The sequence below is a fragment of the Betta splendens genome, chromosome 11 (genome assembly GCF_900634795.4).
Source record: "Betta splendens chromosome 11, fBetSpl5.4, whole genome shotgun sequence".
NCBI lineage: Eukaryota > Metazoa > Chordata > Actinopteri > Anabantiformes > Osphronemidae > Betta > Betta splendens.
The window spans coordinates 12,537,910-12,563,378 of NC_040891.2; the positions used below are offsets into that span (position 1 = coordinate 12,537,910).

Genomic DNA, 25,469 nt, shown 5'->3' on the forward strand with positions numbered 1-25,469 from the left:
GCCTTCCAGCAGTAGAGAGGACCGCGGCCGCCGCGACGCAGGGCGCTGCTGCGTTCAAGTGTGAAGAAGATGGATCCAAACAGACGGAGTCAAACACAGACCTACAGAGGACAGTGTGAGCTGCTGGAGACGAGGGCCTCTTCATTAAATGACTAATATTATAGTCTATTAATTATTCAGAGTGAGGCCCTGTGACACCACACGATGGATATGATGATACTGGGAATCCATTTGGAGATTAAAACTCGTCTAACCAGTGGAGGGTGGGAGTAGTTCAGTAATAGTAGCCGTGCTCGCTACCTGTGCCTAGTGGAGGCCGGTCAAAGCAGTGGAGCATAGCGTTGAAAGCTAATATGTATACATACTGGAAAAGATGAATTAGCCTAACATTATAGGAATCAGATCTCCTGATATCCAGCAGAGATTTCGAGGTTCGCCTTCAGATGGGCTCCGCATTTCCACCTCCCCCTTCTTCCGCCTCCTCTTCGATTCGCTGTCACACCTTTTCTGCTGATTACTACCAAGTTATCGGAAGCCGTGCGTTTAATTCATTCATCGTGCCAAACTGTTCTCTCACCAAAAGCGCTTGTAATGACGACAGATTAGGGGCTAATATCTAATTATGCCTTAATATGCTTTAATGCATTTTTGATGACAGCTGGGTGTTAAAGTCAAATCCGTTGCCGTCTCCGCTGGGGGTGGGGGGGGGCGGACTGCGGGGGCAAAGGGTGTGTTGGCAATGGAGGCTTGGGGGGTGGGGGGGGGTCACGCTTTGATTCGTTTGGCTGAGGGTGCAGGAGCCTCGCAGGAAGGCAGCGGCTGCACGCCGGGATGCAGCACCAGCCCTGATGATATGCAGCAAAATGCATTTCCCTCGCTGCTGTTTAATGTCAACGGAGGGAGGACACAAACGCCGGCCTGAATTATGATCCTGAATAGAGACCGCTTATTGATTTGAGACTTTATGAAGGGACGGCTACACTGCCAAGACAAGAGAGATTGAGTGCCGCTGGCAGCCGAGAAGAGGCTCCGGAATCTTGTTGTGCTGACGGATTGGACAGAAAGTAGCAAAAACATACACCGGCCCGTTGTGGGGAACCAAAAATGAGGGTTTTTTTATGCAGACACACATGAACACACACACACACACACAAACACGCATCCAATTTCCAAGGGTCACAGTTGGTGCATGATGAACGCCGAGCAAATAGATGTTCTCGATTCAGGCCGGCGTGCGCTCCTGAACGCATTCGCCCTCGCTGTTTGTTTGTCTACGCATGATTGTTTCCTCCAACAATATTCCATTCATCATTAGTTTCCCCCTTGTTTATCCTAATAGAGTGCGGTGACAGCACAGAATCCGCATAATATTTCAAAGATTGATTGGGATGCAAATTGCCTCGTGAACCCAATTGGTGTGGCGCGGCCCGTTTTAATTGCCTTCTGTTAATTAACGCTCAGCGCCGTGTCGTTAGCCAGCGTGCACGCACATGCATGTGCTCATGCACATGCATGTGCGTCCAGTCCACCCTGCGTATCACAACAGCTTCATCAGCTCAGGTCATTAAGTTAATAACTATTAGGAATCGAGGCTCTAACGCTGTAATCATTCCAGGGCTAATGTGAGAAATGTAATTTATTTACAACTGTAGATGAGCGCATTCGGCAAAACTCAGGTGTTTAATCTTGAAGTTTGATTACGTTTTCTTAATTAGATGTAGAGCTCAGGAGAAACAGCTAAATGACTGGTGTGAACACGATTTATCTGCGACAGCAGACAACAAAACACACGTGCATTCAATCCAAATCCATGATCCTGCTGCACATTATAGAATTCTGACGAGTGTAATATTTCTCCGTCTTTGCGATTATTAACTACATGATGCTTTTAAACTTCACAAAAACGACAGACAAAATGCATCAAAGGCTGAAAGTGAGAGCGCGACTCACGCTCGGCACTCATCAGCCACACAGCCGCAGAGCGAGGAGGTCCTCGGCAGCGACACATAAACATATTAATGTGATCGGTCGCGCTCCGAGAGGTGGGGAGCACGGCAATTAGCCGTCGTCTGTTGCCATGGCGACCGGAGGGTTACGAGGGTCGGGGTGACCTTGGAAGGCCTTGTTGAGGAAATGATTGACGCAGCGCAGGCGGCGGCGGCGACGGACGGAGGGGCGGACGGGAGGCGACGCGGGAGCTCAAACACGTCCGCGTGAGAGCGACGGCGACGCCGCGAGAACATCTGGCGCGGCAGACGCCGCCGGTACCTGTGATGTCATGCTGCTTGAAGGAGTCGCTGTAGATCTGGTGCTGGGTGGGACAGTGCTTCTTCAGCCATTTGCACACGTCCTGCTGGGTCCACAGAGCCACCGGCTTGGAGAGCTTCACGTAGCCTGGCTGTCGACCAGAAACACACAAAAACAGAAGGTCACATTCTGCCATAACGTGTTAATACTATTTACTATATGACTATATATTAACATACTATTATCTGCTACTGCAACTACCCATAATGCACTGTGCAACACCTTCCTATGACGTGGCCTGGTTTTCGCCTCTCAAACATCTTCACCGCTGCTGTTCTTAAGGTAAAGAGCCCGTTCATTGGCCGGCGGAGCATTAATACGCAGCCTTGTGCATCGACGCCCACATTAGCGCACACGCGTCCGTCACACCCTGCACGCCGGTGCCATTCTTCAAATCCTTCAGCGGCGGGCGGCGCGCTCGCCTGCCAAAGAGGACTGCTCTTGAAAGTGCTGGCGCAGCTTTTGATTCTGATTGAGGGGGCTACTAAAATTACAAACAGAGAGAGGTGATTAAAATTTCACATCCACTCCCCTCCACTTCAGCCTCCTCTCCGGCTGCCGTGCGCAGCGGCATAGTAATGGCAGCCCTGCCCGTTCTCCGCCCGCAGAGAGCGGAATAACAGGTACTGGCAGCATTTCCTCCACTTCGCCTCCCGTCCCCCTTGTTCAATCCTTCTGTCAGATCCATCACATTGTCCGACCCCCCCTTCCTCCCCCTCTCTCACCCGTTTCTTGTTTTATAGTACTACTTCATTCTCGCCTTCGCCGAGTCCCTCCGCTGTTACTTCCCACTCACTCTATATCTAGCATCCGAGAGAGGAGGAGAAATTGGGGGAGATGTACATGGTGGTTGGTGCATGAGGTCCACATCCCCTGCAGGTAGGCGAAGTGACAGACCGTCAGAGCGAGCGAGCAGGCACACGGGTGAGGCCGCCACTCTCAATGCGGCTGCACGCGTACATGCTGAATCTGCAAGGAGGGGAGGGAGCCGTGGCGCGGGAAGAAACCACATTAACCATTAAACACAGCTCAGCTCAATGCTAATTAACCCCGACTATGAGCCCGAGGCGACAAAAGAGAGAGTGGAGGAGACTGGATGGAGGAAAAGTGAGGGACGGGGGGAAAGGAGGAGAGGAGCGTGTGCTGGGAGCTCGTAAAAATAAAAGCCGGTGCAGGAAGCGGGAGGACGGCTGGACGAGAAGCGAGGGAGGGGGAGAAGTCCCAGCGCCTCGGAGTGGACTCAGCAGAGTCTGACACCGAGCCGCTCCGTTTCCATGAACCTATTTGTGAGTCAGTGGCCATCTGTGTTTTACATCCTGCACTGATTTAGCCTATAGCTCGCTTCCTGGGGCCGGTGCAATAGGTGAGCCGCTGGCAGGCAGCAGGCAGCAGGCAGAGCCCGAGGTTCAAAGAGGACCTGGACCAATTAGTGATGTGAGCGAGGGGCGCGAGGCGGGCGCGTGTGGGAACCACGGGCAGAACGTCTTATTCCCAGACGCTGGAGAGCCCGCGTGCCTCCGCCGCTCCTCCGTCCTTGGCTTTAATTGATATCTGAAAGCCCAGAACGGCTCCCAGTGTTCTCCACGTTACCTTAGCAACAGAAGCAAGGGCAACCTCGAAAATTAAAAGATGAGGAACGGAGCCTTTGGGAGCAGAACTCGGGAACAAACAGCCGCGCTTGAACCGTCCCGTACGTAATGAAGCGTGAAACCGCAGCGACGCCGATAAGCATTTAAAGATCCAATATGAATGCGCTCGGATAACGCAGCAAAGGGGCGCCCGCCCGCTCGGCCCCTCTGTGAGGACAACGCCGGAATACGAAGGGAGCGGGTAATTAAAAGTATCGACAGACGACGCGCGTTCACAAGTGTGTGATGCTTTTTTTTTCTTTTTTGATCACAGCATCCACAGCCGATTGTCAGGCTGACTGAGGGGCCAAACGGCTTTTCACTCAATTAAAACCTCAACAGCAGCATTATTATCATCACGTCGCTTCACCAATGAACTGCTGCATCGCCTGAGATCTCGCGACGTCAGACAGACTTCGGAGTTTTTCCGCAGAGTTGTGTTTACTTCCCCAGAAACGACTTGAATTGAACTCCAACCCCGGTTATTTCCCCAAACACAAAGAAGTGGGCAGAGTTCATTTATGGAGGAAGCGCGTACAAGGGCAAAACAAATATTCAATAGGTCCCTGACAGCACGAGAGGCGCTGCTTTTGTTGGGAGCCATTACAGCCGCCTGACAGCCTTTATTATGAGGAGCGACGGCGTTGTGGGATGAATCAGGGCCGTTCACAACAACACGCACGCTTCCACCGAACATGACACATGGACGTCACAAAGAGAGGACGAGCTCTGCCACATTAAGCACAATAAACCTGTAATTACGCGTTTGACGCATCTTATAGAAATGCTTTCAGCAGCCTCTGCTTTCAGGAAGTGACGCCTGCAGGAGAGACGGGACAGAGCGATGGAGAGAGTCAGTCTTTGCTCCTGTATGTTATGAATCCATTCATTGAATCCCTCCAGTTATGAGGAACAGCCCCCTACTTCGTTTTTAAATGTAGTGGCCAAAGCATAACATAATGCACCACGGCCCCATTCTACCCCCCACTGAGCCCTCAGCCACTAACATGGAAGGTTAGTGGAGGATTCAAGTGGAGAACGGGGAGCGTTCCCTGGTACACACTGCCCTCTAGTGGCGCCGCCCAGCACTGCAGCCGCACGCGAGTGTGAGTGGACGAGGCGAGGGCCGCTGCCATTAGTGTCGCGTTGATGGAGCGAGAGGCCGTCTGAGACGCGCAGCCCGGCGTCGTCTCCACCGCACAGCTAATTAACGGCGCTGGCACGCTGCTGTGTGTGTGTGTGTCCATGCTGAATGGATGAATGAGGCCTCACGAGGAGACTCTGAAGTTGGATTCACAGACAGGGCCGACTTCAGTCGCACACCCATCAAATCAGGTACACAACCTCTTCACCACGTGACCTTGGGATCCGGTCAGGGTGTGTTAACACTTTGGGCTCCATATTAGGACCGAGATGAGCCGATTGGCCAGACACTGGGTCTAAACAGCCTCAGCTCGTTCCGGATCAGGGCTCCGCGTCAGGCCAAGACTTCAGAATCAACACTGCTGATGCGATGGAGGGAAATGACGCTGCCGCAGGTTGCGCCCATCACATGTAATGAATGGAAGTGCATCCCTACACTTTAATGACCCAGAATTACTCTAACTGCTGCTTCGCTGCCACTGATGCCGACAAACCTCCCTTTAGCAAAATTATAATAATAAAATACACTCCATGGACAGGATTTACACCCTGTATAAAGTGCCACTTTTATATTTCTCACCAAGAGAAAACAGTCTCGTTCTTGACTGCATTCCAGTCGATACGGAGACTGAACGCTCGGTTAAATTGCTCCAGCTAATGCTGCTGCGTCGAACAGAATAACGACGTGGAGCCGCTGCACATGAACAAGCATGCTAGTGTTTCTAAACACACGCGCGGTGCGTTTCATCAGAGCAAAACGACTCCACAGGATCAGAGAATGTGCTGGAACTTCAGCAAACAGCAACGATGATGGAGGAGGCTGGTTGTCCAGACATTAGCGCCTTCCTCATAATGAGCAAGCCACTGATGGCTGAAAGGTCCGGATCTTGTGTTGGGTGTTGGATCAGAGGCAGCGCTGATGAATGGCTTGAACTCAGCAGCTAAATTAACCCCCTGACAACTTTTTTTGCATTCACCCTTATTATGGGAGTATTGGATGCGTCTGACTCGGCTGATGTCGGCGGCGTCTTTGCTCTAACAGCCAAATCTGGGAAGTCGAGCTCAAACTGGGTCTGGACCAGAACACGCCACAGGCTACGGTCCATACGAGCTCAAGGCTGCTAGCATCCGTAACGGAGCCACAAGCAGTCAGTCAGTGCATTACAGTAATACAGGCGCTGGGGCTTCTGCATTGTAAATACTTTTTACTGTCTGAATAAAATATTCGCTTTATGAGCTGTGAGACATAAAATCTAAATTAAGACACATTTCAGTTTGTGTAGCTAAAATTGACAGAAAAAAAACTCAGTTTGACTGATTGAAAGAAACAGCAGTGCCCCCAGAGCTTTGGGTCAATGTTCAGGCTGCTCTACGTGAACACGCACTCTCACCCGCGTCAGCTCCGACTCGGACACGGAGCGGTGCGGCGGCGAGCGGCGCTGGTACGCGGGCGGGCTGACGTCCTGGAAGCCCGGGTCGTCGTCCAGCAGCACCGGCGCCGCGTCCACGGACTCCTCCTCCTCCTCCAGCTGCGAGGTCATGTCCTCCGGGCACACCTGGCGGTCGATGCCATTCTGGCTCAGGTTGCAGTGAACAGCTGTGTGGGCGGAAACGGCACAGAGGACGCGGTGAAGCACACATCCATCGCAACATGTCGTATTTCTGTAAACCGTCTGCAAAATTCAGGATGTGTGAAACAACATTACATGATCGATTTCATCACATTTATTCCTTCCTGCTCCTGGGGGGTTCTACCCTGGTTCTCACACTACGCGCTCCACCGTGGAAGCACCACTAGAGGGCAGCAGATCACGACACATGGAGGACGTGGAGCTAAACCTTGACTCAGTACCAACACCACACAAACCTCAGTGTATTTAACCATGAGATTTAGATTAATAAGTCAATAAAAACATGCAGCACAACAACAAACATTCATAATGTGAGCAGTGAAAACATGGGTTAAAAAGAATCAAAGCTCAGCTGGACGCAGTTCAACAGAACCTGATGAGGTTTTCAACTGGTGTCATTTAAAAAGGCGGATGTTTGAGGGCAAAGGTCGCGTGTGAGCAGAATGCTGTCATCTCTGTTTTTCAAACAGACGCTATTTCAGGTCTCACTCAGCGGAGACGGAGGCGCAGGAGCGACAGCGAGCAGCGACTTGGGACGCGTCATGCAGCGCCAGCACGCGGAGCCGTTCACCTGGAGCCGCTCGTGGTTTTGGCCCGAAGGCGAAACGATCCAGTGACACAAAAACAATGACATCATAAACATCTGCACTGTCGCTCCGTGAACGGGAGGAGGAGCAGCGCGAGAGCTGCTGCTGTGATTCAGGGATCTGATGCAGCGCTTTGAGGCAGACGTCGCCTCACGACCCGACGACTCCAGTCACACATTCCCCTCGAACGCGTCAAGTAGTACTTGCACTTTGAGCTTCGTCATCATCATCATCATCATCATGTTGACCACAGCGACGATCATGTTTAATTAAAGAACCACTAATGCGAGGTTTACAGCAGACGGATCACAGCAGCAGAGCTGCAGTAGAAGCACTGGGCCTGAAATTAAAGCCCCGGCGATAATATACATGAGTGGGGCCATGTTTCAAACAAAGGCAACTTGAGATGCACGGCACGAAGCTCCGCTCCCGCTCACTGCCTCTTTATTCCGCTCCCCTCTCCTCCCAGCTCGCTCCAGCGCGTCCCTATTCATGATTGGTGTGCAACCTCTCCGCAAAGAAAATGAATTACACATCCACACAGCATCCGTACAATGGAAGGAGCCGACTGAGGGGATGGAGATGCGGAGGACGCGGTGACGAGGGCGTTTACGGGAGGCGACAGGAGCGGTAGGTGCATTCCTCCCATCCGTCAAACAGAACCGGTGGGTGGAGGAGGTTAGAGATGGAGAAATGCTTTAAAAAAAAAAAAAAAAAAAAAAAACGGCAACAGTTACTATAAATAGCAGCATCACATTCTTCCCTCTCTCCTCCCCGACATGCGCGCTGCGACCGGTGCTGATGGAGGCGAGAGCGATGAGGGAGGAGGTCTGCTTCCGCTCGCCCGCTGCCGGATTCTCTCAATGAGGCTCAGTGAAACGGGGGAAATGAGGGGGAGAAAGATGAATGAGGAGCAGCCGCTGCACAGGCAGACGTGCGTCTCGAGGCTAACGAAGAGCTGGACCAGGCCTGCACAAGCCTCTATTGACTGCAATACGAGGGTTTCAATCAGAGGAGCGCTTTTACAGTGGTTATGCCACTGGTTTTACTTTGAACTAAATCAGAATTATATATCACATATATACATAATATAATTTGAGTGGAGGTACTATTTAAATATATATATGAACATTTAAACACTCATTATATTGTATAGTTATGTGTAGACAAACATAATGCTCTGTTAATGAGAAACGACATCATTGTGAAGTATTTCTGGTGCGTCTCACGCTGTGGAACCAGTGGGTCCATAATCAGAAGCGAAGCTTGGCTCTGTGGGCTCGGGCTCTGATCGCCTGCTCGTCGGCCGCTTCTCAGCGTGGAGGCAGGATCAGCGCTTTGTGAATGGAATCAGGCGCGTGACCCAGAAACAAAAGCCTGGAGACGGAGGCCAGATGACGGCACACGCCCTGCGCTGCAGTGATGGGGCCTCTGGACGTCTGCCTGCTCCCAGGCCACGCAGACAAAACCAGGAGCCTCATCAGCTAAAAGACGTGCGTAGACACGCACACACGCACGTGCACACGCGCACACACACACGCACGCACACACGTTTACCTACAGCACCAACGACCTCCTCACAACCTGCAAATTAGAAAAACAGGGTGTGAATGTGCAGAGGGAGGGGGTCTGCCCACCGCCCCCCCACACCGCCGACCTCGGGAGGAATATGTGAAGACACGAATGAGTCAGATCTGTGTTCCACACTTATTAAAGCGCTAATTAGAATGGCTTTGAAGGGGAGAAGGGGACGAGTGGAGCGCGGCGCCTGCAGAGGAGGATGCTCTGGACAGGAGCCTGCAGGGAGCGCACGCTGCTTAGCCAGATTAAACTGCAGAGGAGGAGGAGGGCACGTGCACATGCACGTGCACGTGCACGTATGCTCGGCTTCACGCTCGCGTCCTCTCCTTTTTACAGCATTTCTGAACAAGAGCCTGAAACCAGTGTCTAATGATCAATTAAGCTGAGAGCCCATGAGCACCTCAGTTTGTTTGGGTCGACGTCAATGTCATTAATAAGCACTTTATGAGTCAAGTCTTTGAATCCTGAGCTCCTTATTCACACCTGAAGACGACAGTTACAGCCTTTAATGGGCAAAGAGGTAAAAGTGCTGCACAACAACGTCTCCATAATTAGGAAGGAGCGAAGTCCTTGAGTTGAAGAAGAGCTGCAGACGTGGAGATACGTAAAATATGAATGTCACTCAGCAACAGCTGCAGTTCAGTGTTCTGCTTCATCTGGACTGTGTAGGATATCACCATGTTACAGATCCTCGAGTCATTATTAAAATGGAGCCGGTGTGCGATCGCAGGGAACAGAACAGTCAGCGAGTCGCGGTAAAAGGTCAGGGTTCAGCTTTAAGCATCTTCTATGTGGCCTGGTTCTACAGCTCACGTCAACCCATCGACCTGTTCCAAACGCAGCATCACATCTGGAAGAATCCTTGAGCGGCTACAGGAGACTTTCTGCCTTTATTACTAGGGACAAAGGGAAATACTCCGACCACAGCAGCAGCAGCGAGCACCTGAACGTCTCGTTTACCGGAGACGAGCGTCCACTCGGCAGCAGAGTGACATCATGTACGGAGCTGTGCAGCCACTAATCCACCCTGACATCCCATCAAAAGTTAACTGTGCTCCAACGCCACAGACGGCGCTGCAGCCGCGGGGCCGCGGCCGGTCAGACCCGGGTCGGGCCCCGCTGGCAACAGAACCCGGCCGCCGAGAGAGCCAGGAGGATGACAAACAAACCAACACGAGGGAGAGGATGAAAAGTTGTAGAGACGAGAGAGAGAGAGAGAGAGGAATGAGTCAGGGAAACGGAGCTGGGAGGAAAAATACAACGAAATGACCCACTTTGCGGCACAAACGCGAGCTAAATATAACTGCTGCTCACTGTGAAGCATGTATTTCAGGCATAAAGCTGCGAACCTGCGCCGCTTCAAAGGCAGCGAAGACGGGCTGGCGTCATTTGGAGCCCAGTGGCTTCTATTAATATGTGAACAGACACACAGGCTTCATGTGTGCGTCACACAGCAGGAATTCCACCATTAGGCCTCAGCTTTACACCGCTAACAAGGAGCACCGGCGCCGTGGACCAAATGGACCCGTGAACGAGCAGACCTCCATGCGCTCACGTTGCTCATGCACCACTTTTAGTCTGCTCCCGACACCACGGGGTGAGCTCAGTGGACCCGGTTCTGCCCCGGTTCAGTTCTGCCCCGGTTGGTGACACAGTCGAGGGCGAGCAAGACGACACAAAGTCGCCTCTTCAGGTTGTCTCCGCAAATCTGCATATTCATTGGATCTAAAAATGCAGAACGCGGCGCCTCTTCGCACAGTGAATCTGTGCACGAGTGGATCAAATGCAGAAGTTCCTGGCGTATAATTCTGTCGGACCCGGAGGCGACGCTTCCACGCGGGGAGTGTGAAGTCTCGTTGCAGGTGTGACATGAATGTGGAAACGGTGGATTCGCCGCGGCCTGTGGACGTTCCTCCAGTATCAGCCGTTATCGGAGCGGCCGTTCTCTGCGGAACCAGGACCTTTGTGTTGGAGGAATTCTCGGCTTATCTGCTCTCCTGCTCCGTGAAAAAATGCGTCTCTCCTCAGCGGCGACAGGACTTTCAGGTTCCTGTGGCGAGTTTCTAGCGTTCGCTCACACAAGCGATCCGAGTGGAGCCGTCACGTCATCGGAATCAGCTGACGCTCTGGCAGTTTTCATGAAGAACAGCTGCAAATGCAGTTCTAAGCGTGGACATCCTGCACTCATCCACGTGTGCTGCTTCAGACTCCGTTTCGCGACTCGTGACGCTCCTTCATGCGTTCATAGGCTGCTCCTCCACTGCATTAGCTTTAGCAGCACGGGTCCATCCCTGGGCCGGGTCCCAGAACCGGGCCTTCTGAATGGCTGCACAGAGGAGGGAAGCGCTCGGGGCGGACGGGCGGAGCCACGGGCGTAAACAGCGCTGCAGCGGACGCGTCCGCGTGAGGAGACGCGCTCGGGTTGAGTCCAACGTCCGCGTCAGAGCTGCTCGTGTTCATCACGCTGCTGCAGGGCGTTCGCATTATTTTGTTCGCACGTTTAACTCTTTAAATAAGTTCTGATCCGGCTTGACTCCGTTTTACTGTACTTCCTCCTGTTTATGTGGTTGTCGTGGCGACGGCACGCTGCTGTGAACTGCTGCGACTCAAAGGAAACGTACTGACGTCTATTAAATGCAATGGAAGCAGCCAAATACAGGCCCTGAACCCGCTCAGACCTGGTTCCTCCTTCAAGGGTTCCCTTCAGACCGCTTTGAGACAACAGCACTTATGACACTGATGTCTCCAATTAGACTGAGGACTGGAGGTGGAATGATCTGAAGCTTGTTAGTTACATAAAGCCAGCGCTGCGCTGCTTCATGGGTGCAATCGAGGGTGATGCGACTCCCCGGATGAATGGGGTTGGGTCCACGTTCAAGGTGAAGGTCAACGCAGGACCCGTCTCTGAATCCCTGTGCTCAGAACTGACCCCACGTCTCCATCGTCCCACAACGTTTCAAAGACACTCCGACTGCTCCACACTTCATCTTCTCAGGATTTCATTCGCAGCCCAGACTTTTAAATAGTTTAAAAAAATAGTTTAAAAAAAAAAAAAAAGTTTAAAAAAAAATAGTTTAAAAAAAAAAAAAATACAAGGAAGCGCTGGTCCTGAAGCAGATTATGTTGAAGGAGAAATAAAATCATTTTCACAGCATTTACAACCCCTCCCTAAATGTTAAAGGCTCAGTGGTTGAAGCTTTTTGTCATCCTGCACACACTCAATTCCCTAAACGCGTCTAAGTTAAAGTACCTTTCAAAGTAAAAGTCAACTCGGGAGCCGCTCGCTACTCGTCCAAAGAGCTTTTGTCTCCTCACGTCCTCTAAATGTTTAAAGCGCTGACCTACATTTCCTGCCTTAGACAGAACATGAAACAGTGACACTGCAGACCTGTCGTGACTTCAAACGTCACGTCTTAAATTAAAGGTGACCGTCGTGCACTGACTCCATCCCACAGCGACAGGGAATGCGAATTACAATGGGACAGAAATCAGTATAAAAAATATTTAACTGCCCGAGTACATGTTTTTACCAGTAAAAACATGTATAGTGGTAAATATAACAGTGACGGAGCAGCTCTCTGATCTGACCTTGTGTGTTGACTGTGGTGGACAGACAACATGCAACTTGTTACTGCAGCTTAAATGAACAGGGATGAGTCAGAACAGCGGCTTCAACTGCTCACAAATCAGAAACGCTGCACTTCCTTTCTTTGGACGCACAGTATAAAACAATTAGCTTTTCAAAAGCTGAGGAGCTTAATTTGGGTTTTTCATTTGCCAAACTAACAGCGTTAAATCACTGAGGCATTGATTTCAAACACGGGTCTGGAGATAAACAGGGAATAGGAGAGTGGATGAAAAACAGGCAGCTTCAGCAGCATCTCTTTTTTTACAGCTTCTACAAATCTCAAAAGACAAAAATGATGGTTAAAAGCATTCCAGCCGCTCCTGCTTTGCACCTGAAGGGTCAAATGTCAGGATCAAACAAAGGAAGCTGCGATATCAGAGCAGGAAATGTGATACAGGAGTCAAAGCAGGAGTCTGACCCGTTCAGAGGTTTCATGAGGCTGTCATGACGGTTCACTATGTGTTGGACTATGGAGACAAATGAAGGCTCTGGTCAAAGGGTTCAACCAACTAATCCAATCATTAGCAGTCTGTGGTCTCGGCACAAAACAGAGCTGTGACTTGTATTAGTGCTGCAGAACAGACCGCATTCATTCATACCAGCGTATATAAATGCAAGACTGGAAAACACAAGATCCGGACGAGGCCCACGCATGAGGAAGCGGAACACGGGCTCGGGTCAACAATGCATGAAACGCGCTCCATCCCGTCACTGATGGAAAAACCGGATCGTGGAATGCAGGAGCGCCACAGTCTCAGCATAGCAGTCATACCAGCACCGGCCAAAAAACAGCGGCGGAGCCTCCGTGGACGGAGTCCCGCCGCGTCATACGGTACCTCTCATTGGGTTCTGGAGCCACACGACGCCGCCGTTGAGGTGCGGAGACTGGCCGAGCATCCTCAGTCCCCGTCACTGTCCACCACCACGTCTTAATTGGCGATGAGAGGGCGACTTCCGCCAATCCACCTGCTGCCAGACGAGCACAAGCCGCTGAATGCGACCCCGAGCAGCGTCAACGTCCCCCGGACTGTGCGTAACAGAACCCGGAGCGCTGCGCGGCCCCGGATCCTCCAGCCAACCGCTACCCGGAGATGAGTGCGCAAAGCCCGGAGTGTGAACGCTCCTCGGTGCCGACCTGTTAACGTCTGCAGCCGAACGGCACGCACTCAGCATAAACGCACAATGAGGCTGCGCGTCCACACGTGTCTGAGATCATGCGCCAGCGCGAAACGAGCGGGGCAACATTCCAGTCGCGCACCGGGACGCGGCGCGGCGCCGCGCGGCGCGCGTGACGCGGAGCGGGCAGAGGCTGCAACAGCTCCCAGCCGCAGGTGACCCGAGCGTGTCTGGGCTGAGCCGCGACCGCCGCACGCAGCTGGTGCCGAGCAGAAAGGCTCGGGGTTCCGTCTTACCTTCAACGGCCATCGTGCCGCTCCGCGGACGTGGGCATCACGCGCGGGGGAGCAGGCGGGATGTGGAAGTCAGCGCGCGCTCATCGCACCTTGTTCGGCGTGTTCTCATCACTTTGCTGCGGGCGAGCCGGAGAGCACAGCTGCTGCTGGTGCTGCTGATGATGCTGGCGCGCCTCAAAGGATGCTGGGAAGTGTAGGCTTTACCGGCAGGAGTCTGCGTTCGGATACACGCTTTGTATTTGCGTATCCTAGTAGAATCACTACGGAGACAGTGTTGTTGGAGGCAACATGAGCGATTTGTCTCACTGTTATAATAAAATGATGTGTCTTATGTTAAATAATGGAAGAAACCAATGCAATGAACTGACTACGCAGCACAATGCAAAATTCAATTCAATTCAATTCAATTCAATTCAATTCAATTCAATTCAATTCAATTCAATTCAATTCAATTCAACTCAATTCAATTCAATTCAACTCAATGCAGATATATTTATTGGAGATCCAACCTAAAAAGAGTCAGTCAGTCAAAGTTATTCATCAGTTGGTTTTGACAGAGGTCACCATCAGTCTCTGTGATGCTCTGACGTCACATGACTGTACTGGTACCAGGAGGAAACCCAGCCTAGAATGTCCAAGCGACTGGTGACACTGGCGACCCTGCCCGTCAACCCGCGTCTCAGTGTTTGACTGTGACATTTCAGTCATTTCCGGCAGCGATGAGCAGATAATTGACTTGACTGGAAGAGGAAGCGTGTTCTTGTCACAGGCGTGGCTCCTTCCTGGTGTCCTGCTTTGCTTTAAGGACCTCTCAGCCTGCAGGATAGGGTTTGTGTGTGTGTGTGTGTGTGTATGTGTATGTGTGTGTGTGTGTGTGTGTGTGTGTGTGTGTGTGTGTGCTGTCATTCAAACAACAGACAGAACAACTGCAAAACAAAGGGCAGGAGTGAATAGAGATCCTGCTGTGTATAAAAGCAGCTCACGTCTCTTCGCTGCTGATGTCTTGGCACATTTCACGTTGTTAAATTATGCATCGGTGCAGATCTCCAGGCTCATCCGGGCAAAACAAAGAAATCACAGGATGCTACTGCGCGTTTCGTCCTGTGAGAGGCTGTTTTATTGCGCGCATTGTGTGGTAACGGCTCTATTCTCGTACGGATGAAGCTCTTTTAAAGTGGCCTGCTTCTGTATTAGACGCATCCCATTCATCCTTCAAAGTGACATCAGCGGCAGTGAACAACTCATTTCAAACTGTTAAAGCTATTAATTATGCAGATGTGCAGCTTCAGTTAAAGTTTGACTGTGACCTTCAGACGTGCATCGAGACGCGGCCGGAAGCAGCGTGAGGAAATGATTCTGGCAGGTTAGTGGACATGTAATGAGTCAGTGCTGCGTTTAGAAGTGCAATAAAGCTGAATGAAACCGTCCCCTCAGGCTGTGATCCATCAGCTACATGATCCAACAGCCTGGTTCTGACCGGACACGTGCTGCAGTCTGCTGTGTTCCCCCGCATCAGGCCCGGACCGGTCCGCGGAGCGCTGAGCTGCACAGATTCAGGCGCTGAAACCCGACCCAGCTTAGAACGAGTGCGTTGAGCTGCTGCTCGTTTGGTGCATTAACGCGGACAATTATGAGAACGGCTGCAGCGACGGGAAACACGAGAAGCCGAAACACACACACACGCACAGGCACACGCGCACACACACACACACACACGCACACACACACACACACACACACACACACACACACACACACACACACGCACAGGCACACGCACACACACACACACACACACACACACGCACACACACACACACACACACACACACACGCACAGGCACACGCACAGGCACACGCACACACACTCACACGGACACACACACACACACACACACACACACACACACACACACACACACACACACACACACACATAAATGCTCCCTTTAGCTCTGTCTGATCATGGTTTACATGATTTCACAGCTTCCATTGAGTGAGCGTCACACCAGCAGGGTGATGACCACGCCGTCGTCCCGGCCCTGCCACAGCATCTCCCCCTCGAAGGCCACCTTGCCGTGCTTCCTGGCCCTCATCAGAATCCCCACCACCTTATCAGAGATGCGCACGTATCTGTCGAACAGCTGCCCGAAGGTCACGCGGCTCCTCCCGTCCGGGTCCGGGTCCACCATGGTCCGGATCACGTAGCACATGTCGTCGATCTCGCGGTGGATGTGGCGCTCGGCCCGCCGGGCCCGCTCGGCCGTCTTGCTGCCCTCCTTGGGCCGGCCGTAGCCCTCCTGGCCCCTCTGGAGGCGCGCCGACATGGAGTAGTCGTAGTCGAAGTACTCGCTGAAGGGGTTGAGCTTCTGGCTCACGCTGTGCTCCGAGGCCCAGTCCTGCCAGCGGCTCTTCAGGTTCCCCACGGCGCTGTAGCTCTTGGACAGAGCCTGGATCTTGTTGGCGTCGTCGGCCTCCTTTTTGTACCTGGGACGGATGGAGAAACCCCACATACACATCATAGAGTCAGAGAACAGTGATGAACGAATATTAATAATGTATAAGTGTGAAGTGCTGCTAATCTGAGCTCAGACCTATCGGTCGTGAGTCTTTGTGGGAACTTCCTGTCTGTGACCTCCACTGATACTCACGATGAGACTGTGGACCTTTTAATCCTCACTCTAAACTCAAGGTCTTCTTCTGTGTCTTTCTGCTCTTCTTCTTCTCCTTTTGAATCGCGTGTCCTGCCCGGTTGAGTCTCCTCCACCTCATGTGTGTCTCTCTCCGCCTCCGAGCCCTCGCCGCCCCCTTTTCCTCGCCCGCCGCCGTCTTTTCCGAGCCTCTCCTCGCTCTCCACCTGTTTCCAGCTTCTGGTGAGCGACGCCACCACGTTGGAGCACTTCCTGCGGCGCGTGGGCGAGCTCTTCTTCTTCAGGAGCCGGTCGATCTCCTCGCCCGAGGGCGGGGCCTCCTTCTGGATCACCTGCGTCAGGAGGGCGACGCCGGCGCTTTTCTCCTGAGCGCCGCTGGTCACCGTCCTCACCACCTGCTTGGTTCTGATGCGAGATGGTGCCGGTGGCTCAGCTGGACCCCCCTCAGGCCGCTTTTGGGCCTCCTGGGCACTCGTGGGCTCCCTTTGAGGCGGGCGGTTCTTGGGGACCCATGTCCTCCTGGGTTCCTCTGTGGGGCCTCCCAGCGAAGCCGGGCTCCAGCCGCTGGGTTCACTGGCCTGTTTCCTCTCGTTGTCGGCCGCCCACTGCTGCCAGCTGCTCATCAGGCCGCACACCATGCTGATGGTGCGCAGCTTCCTGACGTTCTTGTTGGCGGACGGGTTCCTCTGGGAGTCTGGGCCCGTTTGTTTGTCAGACATCTTTTTTCCCCCCGAGCCCCTTTCAGCGCTCACGCTCGCTGCTGCAGCTCTGAAGTGGGGACACCGAGCACTAACGTGACGGTGGAAAGTATTCGAGTCATCCCAGGCAACCGACCCGATCGTCTTTCTCTGACCCGACACTCGTGTTTCATCACAGACTCAGGACCTGTAGTTAGAGGAAAAGACAGTATCAGTGTAGTATCAGTATCAGTTTGTATCTTAATTTGCAACGTGACTTGAGAAAATCTGTCTCTTTGTGTAGGTTTTGTGCCTTTTTTTGATTCTAAATAATGTGAAAAACACATAACAAAAGTTCACCAGTGTCAGGACGAAGCGTTGCTAAATAAAACTGGGAGCTAGAGCCGAGGCGGACGCAGACGATACACGATGACACCTAATGGGAGGTGAGAAAAGAAGCGGGGACGAGGAGAGGATGTGATACCTGGAGGAGACGAGAGCCTCCCGCTTACGCAACGCCGGGTTCAGCCTCGCGGTGCAGGTGGTGCCGAGCGCCCGCATCCTGTCAGTCAACGGCCTCCCAGCTTCACACTGGGCGCAGAAGCCCGCTCTGCGTTTCCTGCGCCGCCACCGAACGCGAGCACAGATTTTGCAGAGGAGGTGGTTTATAAAAAGAAGTTGGCAGAGCGACGAGCGCAGACGCGGACTTGCAGCTGCTGGCGCCCGTCACGCGCTGGAGGCGACTCGGCGAGCGTGGATGCGGCCGCTGCTCCAAGGGGAGGGTTGGTGCGCCCCCAGCTGGACAAACAGGGTCATTACAGCTTCAGCACAGATACTGTAGAAAGACAGACAGGCCTGGACTCTGCATGACACGCTCCTAACACAGACTTTATGCATTTCTACACAAACATTGTATTGTATTCTAGTAATAATAATAAAAAGAGGCCTCTCAGTCCGTGCTTCGCTTCCTGTTTTTTTAACTGCTTCCAAACCGGAGGCTGCTCGTAGTTTATCCCACAGGGACCTGAAAATACTGACGGATGAAAACATGACAGACAAAGAACAGGGAAAACGCAGGAACCCTCGTTCACCAGCAGAGGTCTCTGTGAGCCAGGGTTGGACGAGGACGTGGCTTCACTTCTGCACATGAAGAGGGTTTCCACAGCTTTTTAGTTAAATGTCTCCATGTACAGTAGTGATTATCATATAATCGGTATCATGTTATTAAAATTCCCTAAACTATCTGACGGGAACGTTCAGGCGGTTTTTGTTGGGCCTCGGTCTGACTGCAGGTGGGAGGCTGCTACTTTTTCCTGAGCGAAGGCTAATCTCATGATTCTGGCTGAGTGAAGCAGGCGCGGGACCTGACCCGAGGCGAGGAGAGGAGGCCTGCACCTGGGAGTCCCTCACGCTCCTCGTCCCCACACTGTTTTATTTGGCCGCGTGCCTTATTTTGCATTAATTGAGCAGGAATGCGTCCGTCAAGCCACTCCTCTGACCCCTGGATGTCATGCTGGTTCCTGTTGTGCTCGGGGTGATGCAGATGCCGAGCGGATCGACATACTTGCACGTAGCAGACGTCCAGGACCGAAGCAGCAGCTTTGTCTGCGGGAGCAATGAAATGACTAAATAAAACAGCTGTGACCAAGATCCAGAAGATGTTTATTTCACTTGTCCTCCGGACAGTTTGATGGATTTAGTGGGTTTTTCTTTTCCAGACAACAAGAACATTTGTAACTGTCGAACTCGCTGCTGTTGCCAAATTATCTGAAAGAACTACAACAGCCCGACTACTGATGCAACGGCAGGGTCACTGTCTGTGCACAGGGCTGACCTGCACCAGGAAGTCGGCCGGACAGATCGGTGCTGGCCCAGGAAAAGTAAACCACTGTCTAATCCTCTAAGACTTCCTTCCGAAGAGGCTCCATGTTATTGTTTGGCCGCGCGACTCGGCCTCGATAAATAAAGCTGGTTGGAGACAGGGAGCGATCAGTGAAGGCCGGCCAGGAAGCTCTGGTCCCCCGCAGAGCGTCCTGGAGCCAGATGAGGGTCCCCGCGTTGGATTTATGTGACAGCCGGGCTTCATGACAGCGTTGTACAGGATAAGGGAGAATGGAAGAACAACAGTGGGTCGCCTGGGCCAGTAACTGAGAGCACATGACTCTGAGGCCAACGCTAGAGCCGCTGAGTGATGCTAAGCTAACTGCTAACCCCCAAACACATCTACATATCGCGGTTGCTTGGACCTTGTTAAAATACAGCTAACCGCTACACTAACCCCAAGGACGGCGGGTGGAACCCTGGCTCTAGAACCGCTGCCCAGGACCAATGAGGAGCCAACCTCACCATGAAACATCAGTGCTGAGACACAGATGCAGTCCACATCAGCAGAATGAGGCTGATTTGCACGCGGGGTCCGTGCACACTGAGAATATTGGACATATTAGCTAAACATATCGAGGATTCGTTCTCGTAAGCGGAGAACTTTTGTAAACACGCAGCTCTTGGCCCGTGTCGCATCGCATAGCGATCACACTTCATTGCTTCTGACCGCAGCGGCCCCCGGAGCCGTGACGGCCACACACCTCTCACTTCCATTACACTCCGTCGACTCCGCTGGCGTTACCTACACGGGGCTTTTAAGTCCCGATTACATGTCCTCGCTCCATCAACGTACAGTCAGACGCGGCGCCCCGACTTCCCGGCACGTCTCCGTGTGATCCGCGTCCCGGCTGACGCAGCATTCGCTGACATCTAAGTGAGGTTCTCTGTCCGGGGAATCTTTCGTGTTATTGTTCTGCTGAAGCTTGAAGCCCTTCTTTGCTTCACACCGTCTGTTTACACCAAGCGTCATTCTCACTCCCACACGCCATCAATCATATCAGTCTCCCTTTGAGTTTGTCGAGATGAGGGACTCCCTCCCCTCAGCTCACATTCGCCTCCATTTATTCTGCAGAACCACAGGACTCACTTCTCGTAACCAGGTCGGTATAATCCAAGATCGCTTTACGACGGTCCATTAAATAATCCTTTTCTTTTTGTCTCTGTCGGACAGATTATCTGGCTGTTTGTTAGCCAACATCTACCGGCCTCATTATAGAAGTCAGGGAAACTGGACTGGAACCTGAACCCGAAAGACGCTGTTTCCGTCGGCACATGTTTATTAAAACATCAGGTCTGCAGAGGCCGTGCGTGCACCGCAGGGAGGGCGACTTGGACCGGCACGCGCTCACGTCAGCATGTTAGTCACTTCTTGGGACGGTTTGCATGGTACTGATTTGCGAGATCGTTTTCCGTCGGGCCTTTTAGCGCCGCGCTTTGTGCGGTGGCAGCTTTCTTGACAGCACGTTGCCCACGCTCTCATCACTGGCTGATTTGGAGCCAGTGAATGATTTTAGTGATTGCACCGCAACATGGGAACGCCTGAGACCGAGCCATGGACCGGGTCACCGGTGGATCACAGTGGCAGCGTCAAAAGGCCTGAATGCGTGTGACTGTTCCTTAACAAAGGCTCAACACAGCAGCTGAGCTTTAACCTGGAGGCCAACGTTGCTGTATGTCTAATAAATATCTGATGATATACTGTAAATAGGTTTCCTATTCCCTCCTGTTTTACCTCAGCTGCCACTACTTTGTCATGCGCCTGTGTGGTGAGAGGCATCTATAATGAGAACGTCATGCTTCCTAGAATTAGCAGACAGATCCTGTCGTTCGGCCCGGTGCTCTCTGCAGGAGTTCAGAGGAAGCCTACAGCAGATCACTTTACTGTCTGTCCGCCAACGTAAAGTCCAGCGATCTCAGATAACAGCTAACGATGGCGCTAGAGGCCACATTCAATATTCAAATCAAGTTTTGTTATTAAATTTGATATAAGCGAATGAACACCGGCGAAAGACAGATGTTGTGTTTCTCCTCGTACTTCCTCTATACTTTTTAATATGTGCACATGGTCTCGTGTGGGGGTTCGTGCTGCAGGTACTGAGTCCTGTCGTATCTGATCTGGTTGGAGTCCAGACCTGTTCGTGTGTATTTGGGCCCCCATCCATCTGTGGGGCTCCCGACGCCTCAGCAGCCTGTTGCTCGGTTAGCAGCTCCGCCGCGTTGCCTAGCAACCCCCGCGTCTGAACTCCTCACCCCCGGCTTGGAAGTGGCTCCCGGTCCGTCCCGTCCTCGCACCAACAAAGGACAAAACCAAGGCCCACATAGGTGTTTGCCAGCTTCACACTCCGCTGCCTCGGCCTCTCTATAGAACACATTCCAGCGAGGGTGTCGGGTCAGCGCCGGCGCTGAAGGACACGCGCCGCTTTGCAGACTGCAGTAATTTGTTTAACCTCTGATTAAGCCCAGGAATGTCAACTATGGAGAGACACTACAGGTCCCGACAGCGTGGTTTTAACACGTTGGCGACGTGTCACTGACACCAGCGAGCGAGTGAACGCTCAGACAATAGCCACTCCACCGCCCCGGCTTCTAATCTCTGCACCATCTGGGCCGGTGCTGAACACAGAAGAGAGCACGTCCGTCTCGCTGTGAGGTTTGGCTCACGGCTTTCTGCACCAGTTCGCTTGACGTGATGTGAAGGAAGATGTAAAAGGCCGTTGAGGAGATGATCACAATAGGAAGTGTTTTGAAGTCTGGTGCAACAGGGGATAAATGCAGGATCCCCCACTTTAAACCCAGAACTATCATCAGGTCAGTTTGGCTGAAAGATGGAGCCTGAGAGAGGTTTGAAAACATTAGTGCATCACATGCGCCTTTATTTAATCTAGCAACACATCACTGACCACATGTTACAAAAGATGTTTAAATAAATCTGCAAATCTACAGTTAGCGAGGTAAAGGCAGAGTGATCCAGGCACATTGTGTTCATAGAGCTTCCCTCAGTAAAAGTACAAAAGAATCAGAGTTTTAGTCTGAAAATGAACCCGGTTCTCACCGCGTGCACCCCCTCAGGAGGTCCGGTTCTTATGAAACACTCGCTTGGTGGAATCATTCGTGTCACGCTTCGCATCCAACTCCAGCTCCCTTATTCCTGCGCTGATGGGAAACAGTGGACGGAGCGCAACGCCGATGCCTGTGGAGCAGCTCGTCTTCATGATGTGTGTCTGGAGGGCAAAGGTTGGAACATGTCTGGTCTTTAAAGTCAGGCGATGAACAGACAGAGGAGCTGGTGCAGGGGACGTCCGCTTAATATAAGCAACCGCGTCTGTGTGGCTCTGGAGGGATCACAGCTTTGTTCTTCATCATCCCACAGAGGAACACGAAGCATGTTTTACACATTATTCACACGCAAACACTTTCCTGCTCGTTCTACTAATGAAATGCATCTGAATTAATGTCTCTGCCATCGCTCACGATCGGACCCTTGGCAGAGGCCGCTCGACTCTCAGCCAAAATCAAGGCGAATGAATCCGAGTCCAGAACCTAATCCAATAACAACCTCACATGTCGGGCTCTAAAAATAATCACAATTTGTCAAGACAGCAAGTGTGCGGCTGCCAGTGCAGGCTGCAGGTGGGGCCCGAACCATCACCAACTGTCCGTCAACACTCGGATTTCAAGGTCACCTTAAAGCAGAGCTTGTGTTTTATAAATGATGCACATAGAAATTCAATATACACTGTACAGTACAAAAGGCCGCTCGATCTTCCTGTGAGTATTGCATACAAATGTAGTAATAAAAATGGTACTAAAACACAATGTAGATACAAACAAAGGTTTATAGGCTCTTGGTCTCTGTCCTGCAGCACAGTCAGCGCAGCTCTGTTCAAGCCGCGTCCCATCAGGCAGAGTTTGAGTCTTTCAAATGATTAAAACACGCGTTTCAAACAAAATGGAGAACTGTTGTTTTGTCATCATGCTTGAATGCATGGCTGTGTGTGTGTGTGTGTGTGATGTGCACAGGTCCAACCTGTGAGCGACCACACCTTCGCACGTTAGAGGTTGTGACTCTCATTTGGAGAGTAAATCAGCTGTGGGGAGTCGTTCCGTGCCCTTTATTCCTCCCCAGAGCTGCGACGGTTCAGTCGGGGAGAAAGATTGTGAAGCAACAGTAGCGCCGCGTTGGCGGCCGCTCTGGGCCGGAGCCAGGGCGGATACAAGATTTACTGGACGACTCCAGCGGCCAGAGAGATGAGATGAGGCGAGGATGAAATAGAAAGAGTGGCTCTGATGCGCCACGGAGCTGCTGGAGGTGAGCCGTTCAGCAGATCAAAGACTAGGAGAAGTCCAGCGGGCGGATCATCATGGCCGTGGCTCGCAGCGAGTAGCTGGGGCCCTTGAAGTAATGCCACTTGATACCGTTCAGCTTCCCTATGTGCTGTCCTTGGGCGAAATACATGCCGTTCAGGTTGGACGGGCCGCAGGCGTCGAACCACCAACCTGACGAAACAGGAGAGAGGAGCAGATGAAAACGAGTAAAACAAGTGACGGTTGTCACCGAAGGACACCATGAACCTGAGCTGAGATTCAGCCACGTCCATCAGACGTCTGTCACCAGCGCCAGGTTTCCCATGGCCTCTCCAGCAGGGTCATGGAAATGATTCAGGCCACATTTCAGCGCTATCTGCTGCATGTGTTACTGTCACTGGGTTCATCCGACCAGTACCTGCTGCTCAGCGCCCTATTTTAAACAGGAGGCAACACACCAGCTGGACGCGGCGCGAGAACCTTCATTCTGCTTCCAAGGTCACACGTCTTGTATTTAGCTGAAGGGTAAATATGTTGCTACACAAAATACACATCACAAACAGAAGGTGTTGACAAATAGCAGTGCTTTCACTGTCTCGTCTGACAGACCAGGATGAAACTTCCTGTCCTGTTGGGAATCAGGAGCCACGCTTTGCCCGCGGTCCTGGTACCGATCAGATACAAAGTCGCCATTGGTGGACCTGCTTTATGTTCCAGCTTTTACCTGAGGTGTTTGTGCATAGAGCGAACTAATGTGCAGCTTCCTCAGCTCCGTTGGGCGCTTCAGCTTCTTTCACTTCACTGCTTTGATTTCAGGGCCCACGCGTTTACTATGTTGCCTCAGTCTCCTCTCCGTCGAGGAGCTGAAAGGAGGTGGTGTAACGCTGATAGCAGGTCGCAGGGTGCGCATTGTGCAACCTGCTGTTTATTTATTAGAGTGTGTTTTCCTCTCAGGCGTAAAGCAGCACAGTGTGTGGATCCTACTCCACATCCTCTGCTTGTTGATGAGCTGCAGACCACACAACTGCCACGACACACATAAACATTTAGTGCAACGGTGATCCTGTGGGATTTATGATCTGTGTCCTCTGCTTCCAGGCCAGACAGTTTCACTAGCTGAGGAAAAGAATGAAGCTGGTTCTCAGGATATATGGACCACGCTGCGTCCCGCTATCAGGGCTCCATCCCTCTGTGTCGCCTGGCGTTAGGTTAATGAAAAACACATTCATTCCTTCTTTTTCTTATGTTTGCATGTTTCTGAAACTCACAGCATTGAATGTAAGACGGATCAGGGACAAATCCCATGATTCCAGCTGCTGTACATACACATACACTCCTACACCCAGAGTGGAGCTGGCGGCTGATCTGATGCCAGCTCTCTTCACCACATTTAATTCGCAGTGACCTAAGAGGTAGCGCCGGCCCTAAATCTGCTCATGGAAACTCTTGATGAGCACCGGGTCAGGACTCTGCAGCGGAGCTGCCATGAGGTGACAGCCGGGTTCAGCGGGCTCCACTTACACAGACTTATAAATGTGTCTGACACTTGGTGCCGTGCCCAGGGAAAGTTCTAATGTGGTCCAACCACAGCGCGGCTGGAAGGCGATGCAGAGCGCGCTCTAATAGGTGCAGATAAAGCTCTAAATGGCCATGGTAGCCCACTGCAAGAGCGTAATGGCCCGGTCTAATGACTGGTCATGAAGTCACTTGTAGACGGTTGCACCATGGCATTGTTTTCGACAGTACATGTTATTGCCTCCGTGGTGCCACGAGATAAATAAACGCTAAATCCACTGTATTTCAGCTTCATTAATTTATGGAATAATGGGCTTTAATTACACAGATTGTGACAACTGTGACTCATCCATTAGCCTGCAGCTAATGGTCACACACACATACGCACCTCCAGTTAGCATGAGCGCACACTTGCACAGGCAGTTGTCATTGTCCATGTCCTTGGTGCTGAAGTCTGCTCCGTGGATCACAAGGCTGCTCTGTCTGCCGGCAGTCCCACTGTGGCTCTTCAGGAACAGCC

The 25,469-nt window shown here is 52.1% G+C and overlaps 3 protein-coding genes across 9 annotated transcripts in view; all 3 read right to left on the bottom strand.

The window, feature by feature from the left end:
• The window catches only part of samd12 (sterile alpha motif domain containing 12), a 53,932-nt gene extending 39,837 nt beyond the window's left edge, over positions 1 to 14,095 (bottom strand). For 4 of the 6 annotated variants that reach the window (XM_029166634.3, XM_029166633.3, XM_055512952.1 and 1 more), the window contains exons 1-3: positions 13,342 to 13,474; positions 6,464 to 6,675; positions 2,269 to 2,398 (exon numbers count right to left, since the gene is read on the bottom strand). In XM_029166634.3, the coding sequence (XP_029022467.1) occupies positions 2,269 to 2,398; positions 6,464 to 6,675; positions 13,342 to 13,402 (403 nt within the window). In that variant the 5' untranslated portion in view covers positions 13,403 to 13,474. Of the gene's footprint in view, positions 1 to 2,268; positions 2,399 to 6,463; positions 6,676 to 13,341; positions 13,475 to 13,917 lie in introns of those variants that run through there. The other 2 variants (XM_029166632.3, XM_029166631.3) reach the window with 2 other exon arrangements.
• A 294-nt stretch (positions 14,096 to 14,389) lies between these two features.
• On the bottom strand, positions 14,390 to 17,956 carry abrab (actin binding Rho activating protein b). The gene is made up of 3 exons (XM_029168067.3): positions 17,730 to 17,956; positions 16,569 to 17,453; positions 14,390 to 16,404 (listed from the first exon to the last, which is right to left on the bottom strand). Exons 2-3 carry the CDS (start codon positions 17,285 to 17,287, stop codon positions 15,921 to 15,923), a joined length of 1,203 nt encoding a protein of 400 aa, XP_029023900.1. The 5' UTR covers positions 17,288 to 17,453; positions 17,730 to 17,956; the 3' UTR covers positions 14,390 to 15,920.
• Positions 17,957 to 21,971: 4,015 nt separating this feature from the next.
• The window catches only part of angpt1 (angiopoietin 1), a 33,536-nt gene continuing 30,038 nt past the window's right edge, over positions 21,972 to 25,469 (bottom strand). For both annotated transcript variants that reach the window (XM_029166968.3, XM_029166967.3), the window contains 2 exons: positions 25,338 to 25,468; positions 21,972 to 23,626 (listed from right to left, as the gene is read on the bottom strand). In XM_029166968.3, the coding sequence (XP_029022801.1) occupies positions 23,463 to 23,626; positions 25,338 to 25,468 (295 nt within the window). In that variant the 3' untranslated portion in view covers positions 21,972 to 23,462. The remainder of the gene's footprint in view (positions 23,627 to 25,337; position 25,469) is intronic.

Coding starts and splice junctions, on each gene's coding strand:
- abrab (XM_029168067.3), bottom strand. CDS start 17,287: ATGTCTGACAAACAAACGGGCCCAGACTCCCAGAGGAACCCGTCCGCC. Junction 16,405..16,568: donor AAAAGGTCCACAGTCTCATC/GTGAGTATCAGT, acceptor CATCCGTCCCAG/GTACAAAAAGGAGGCCGACG.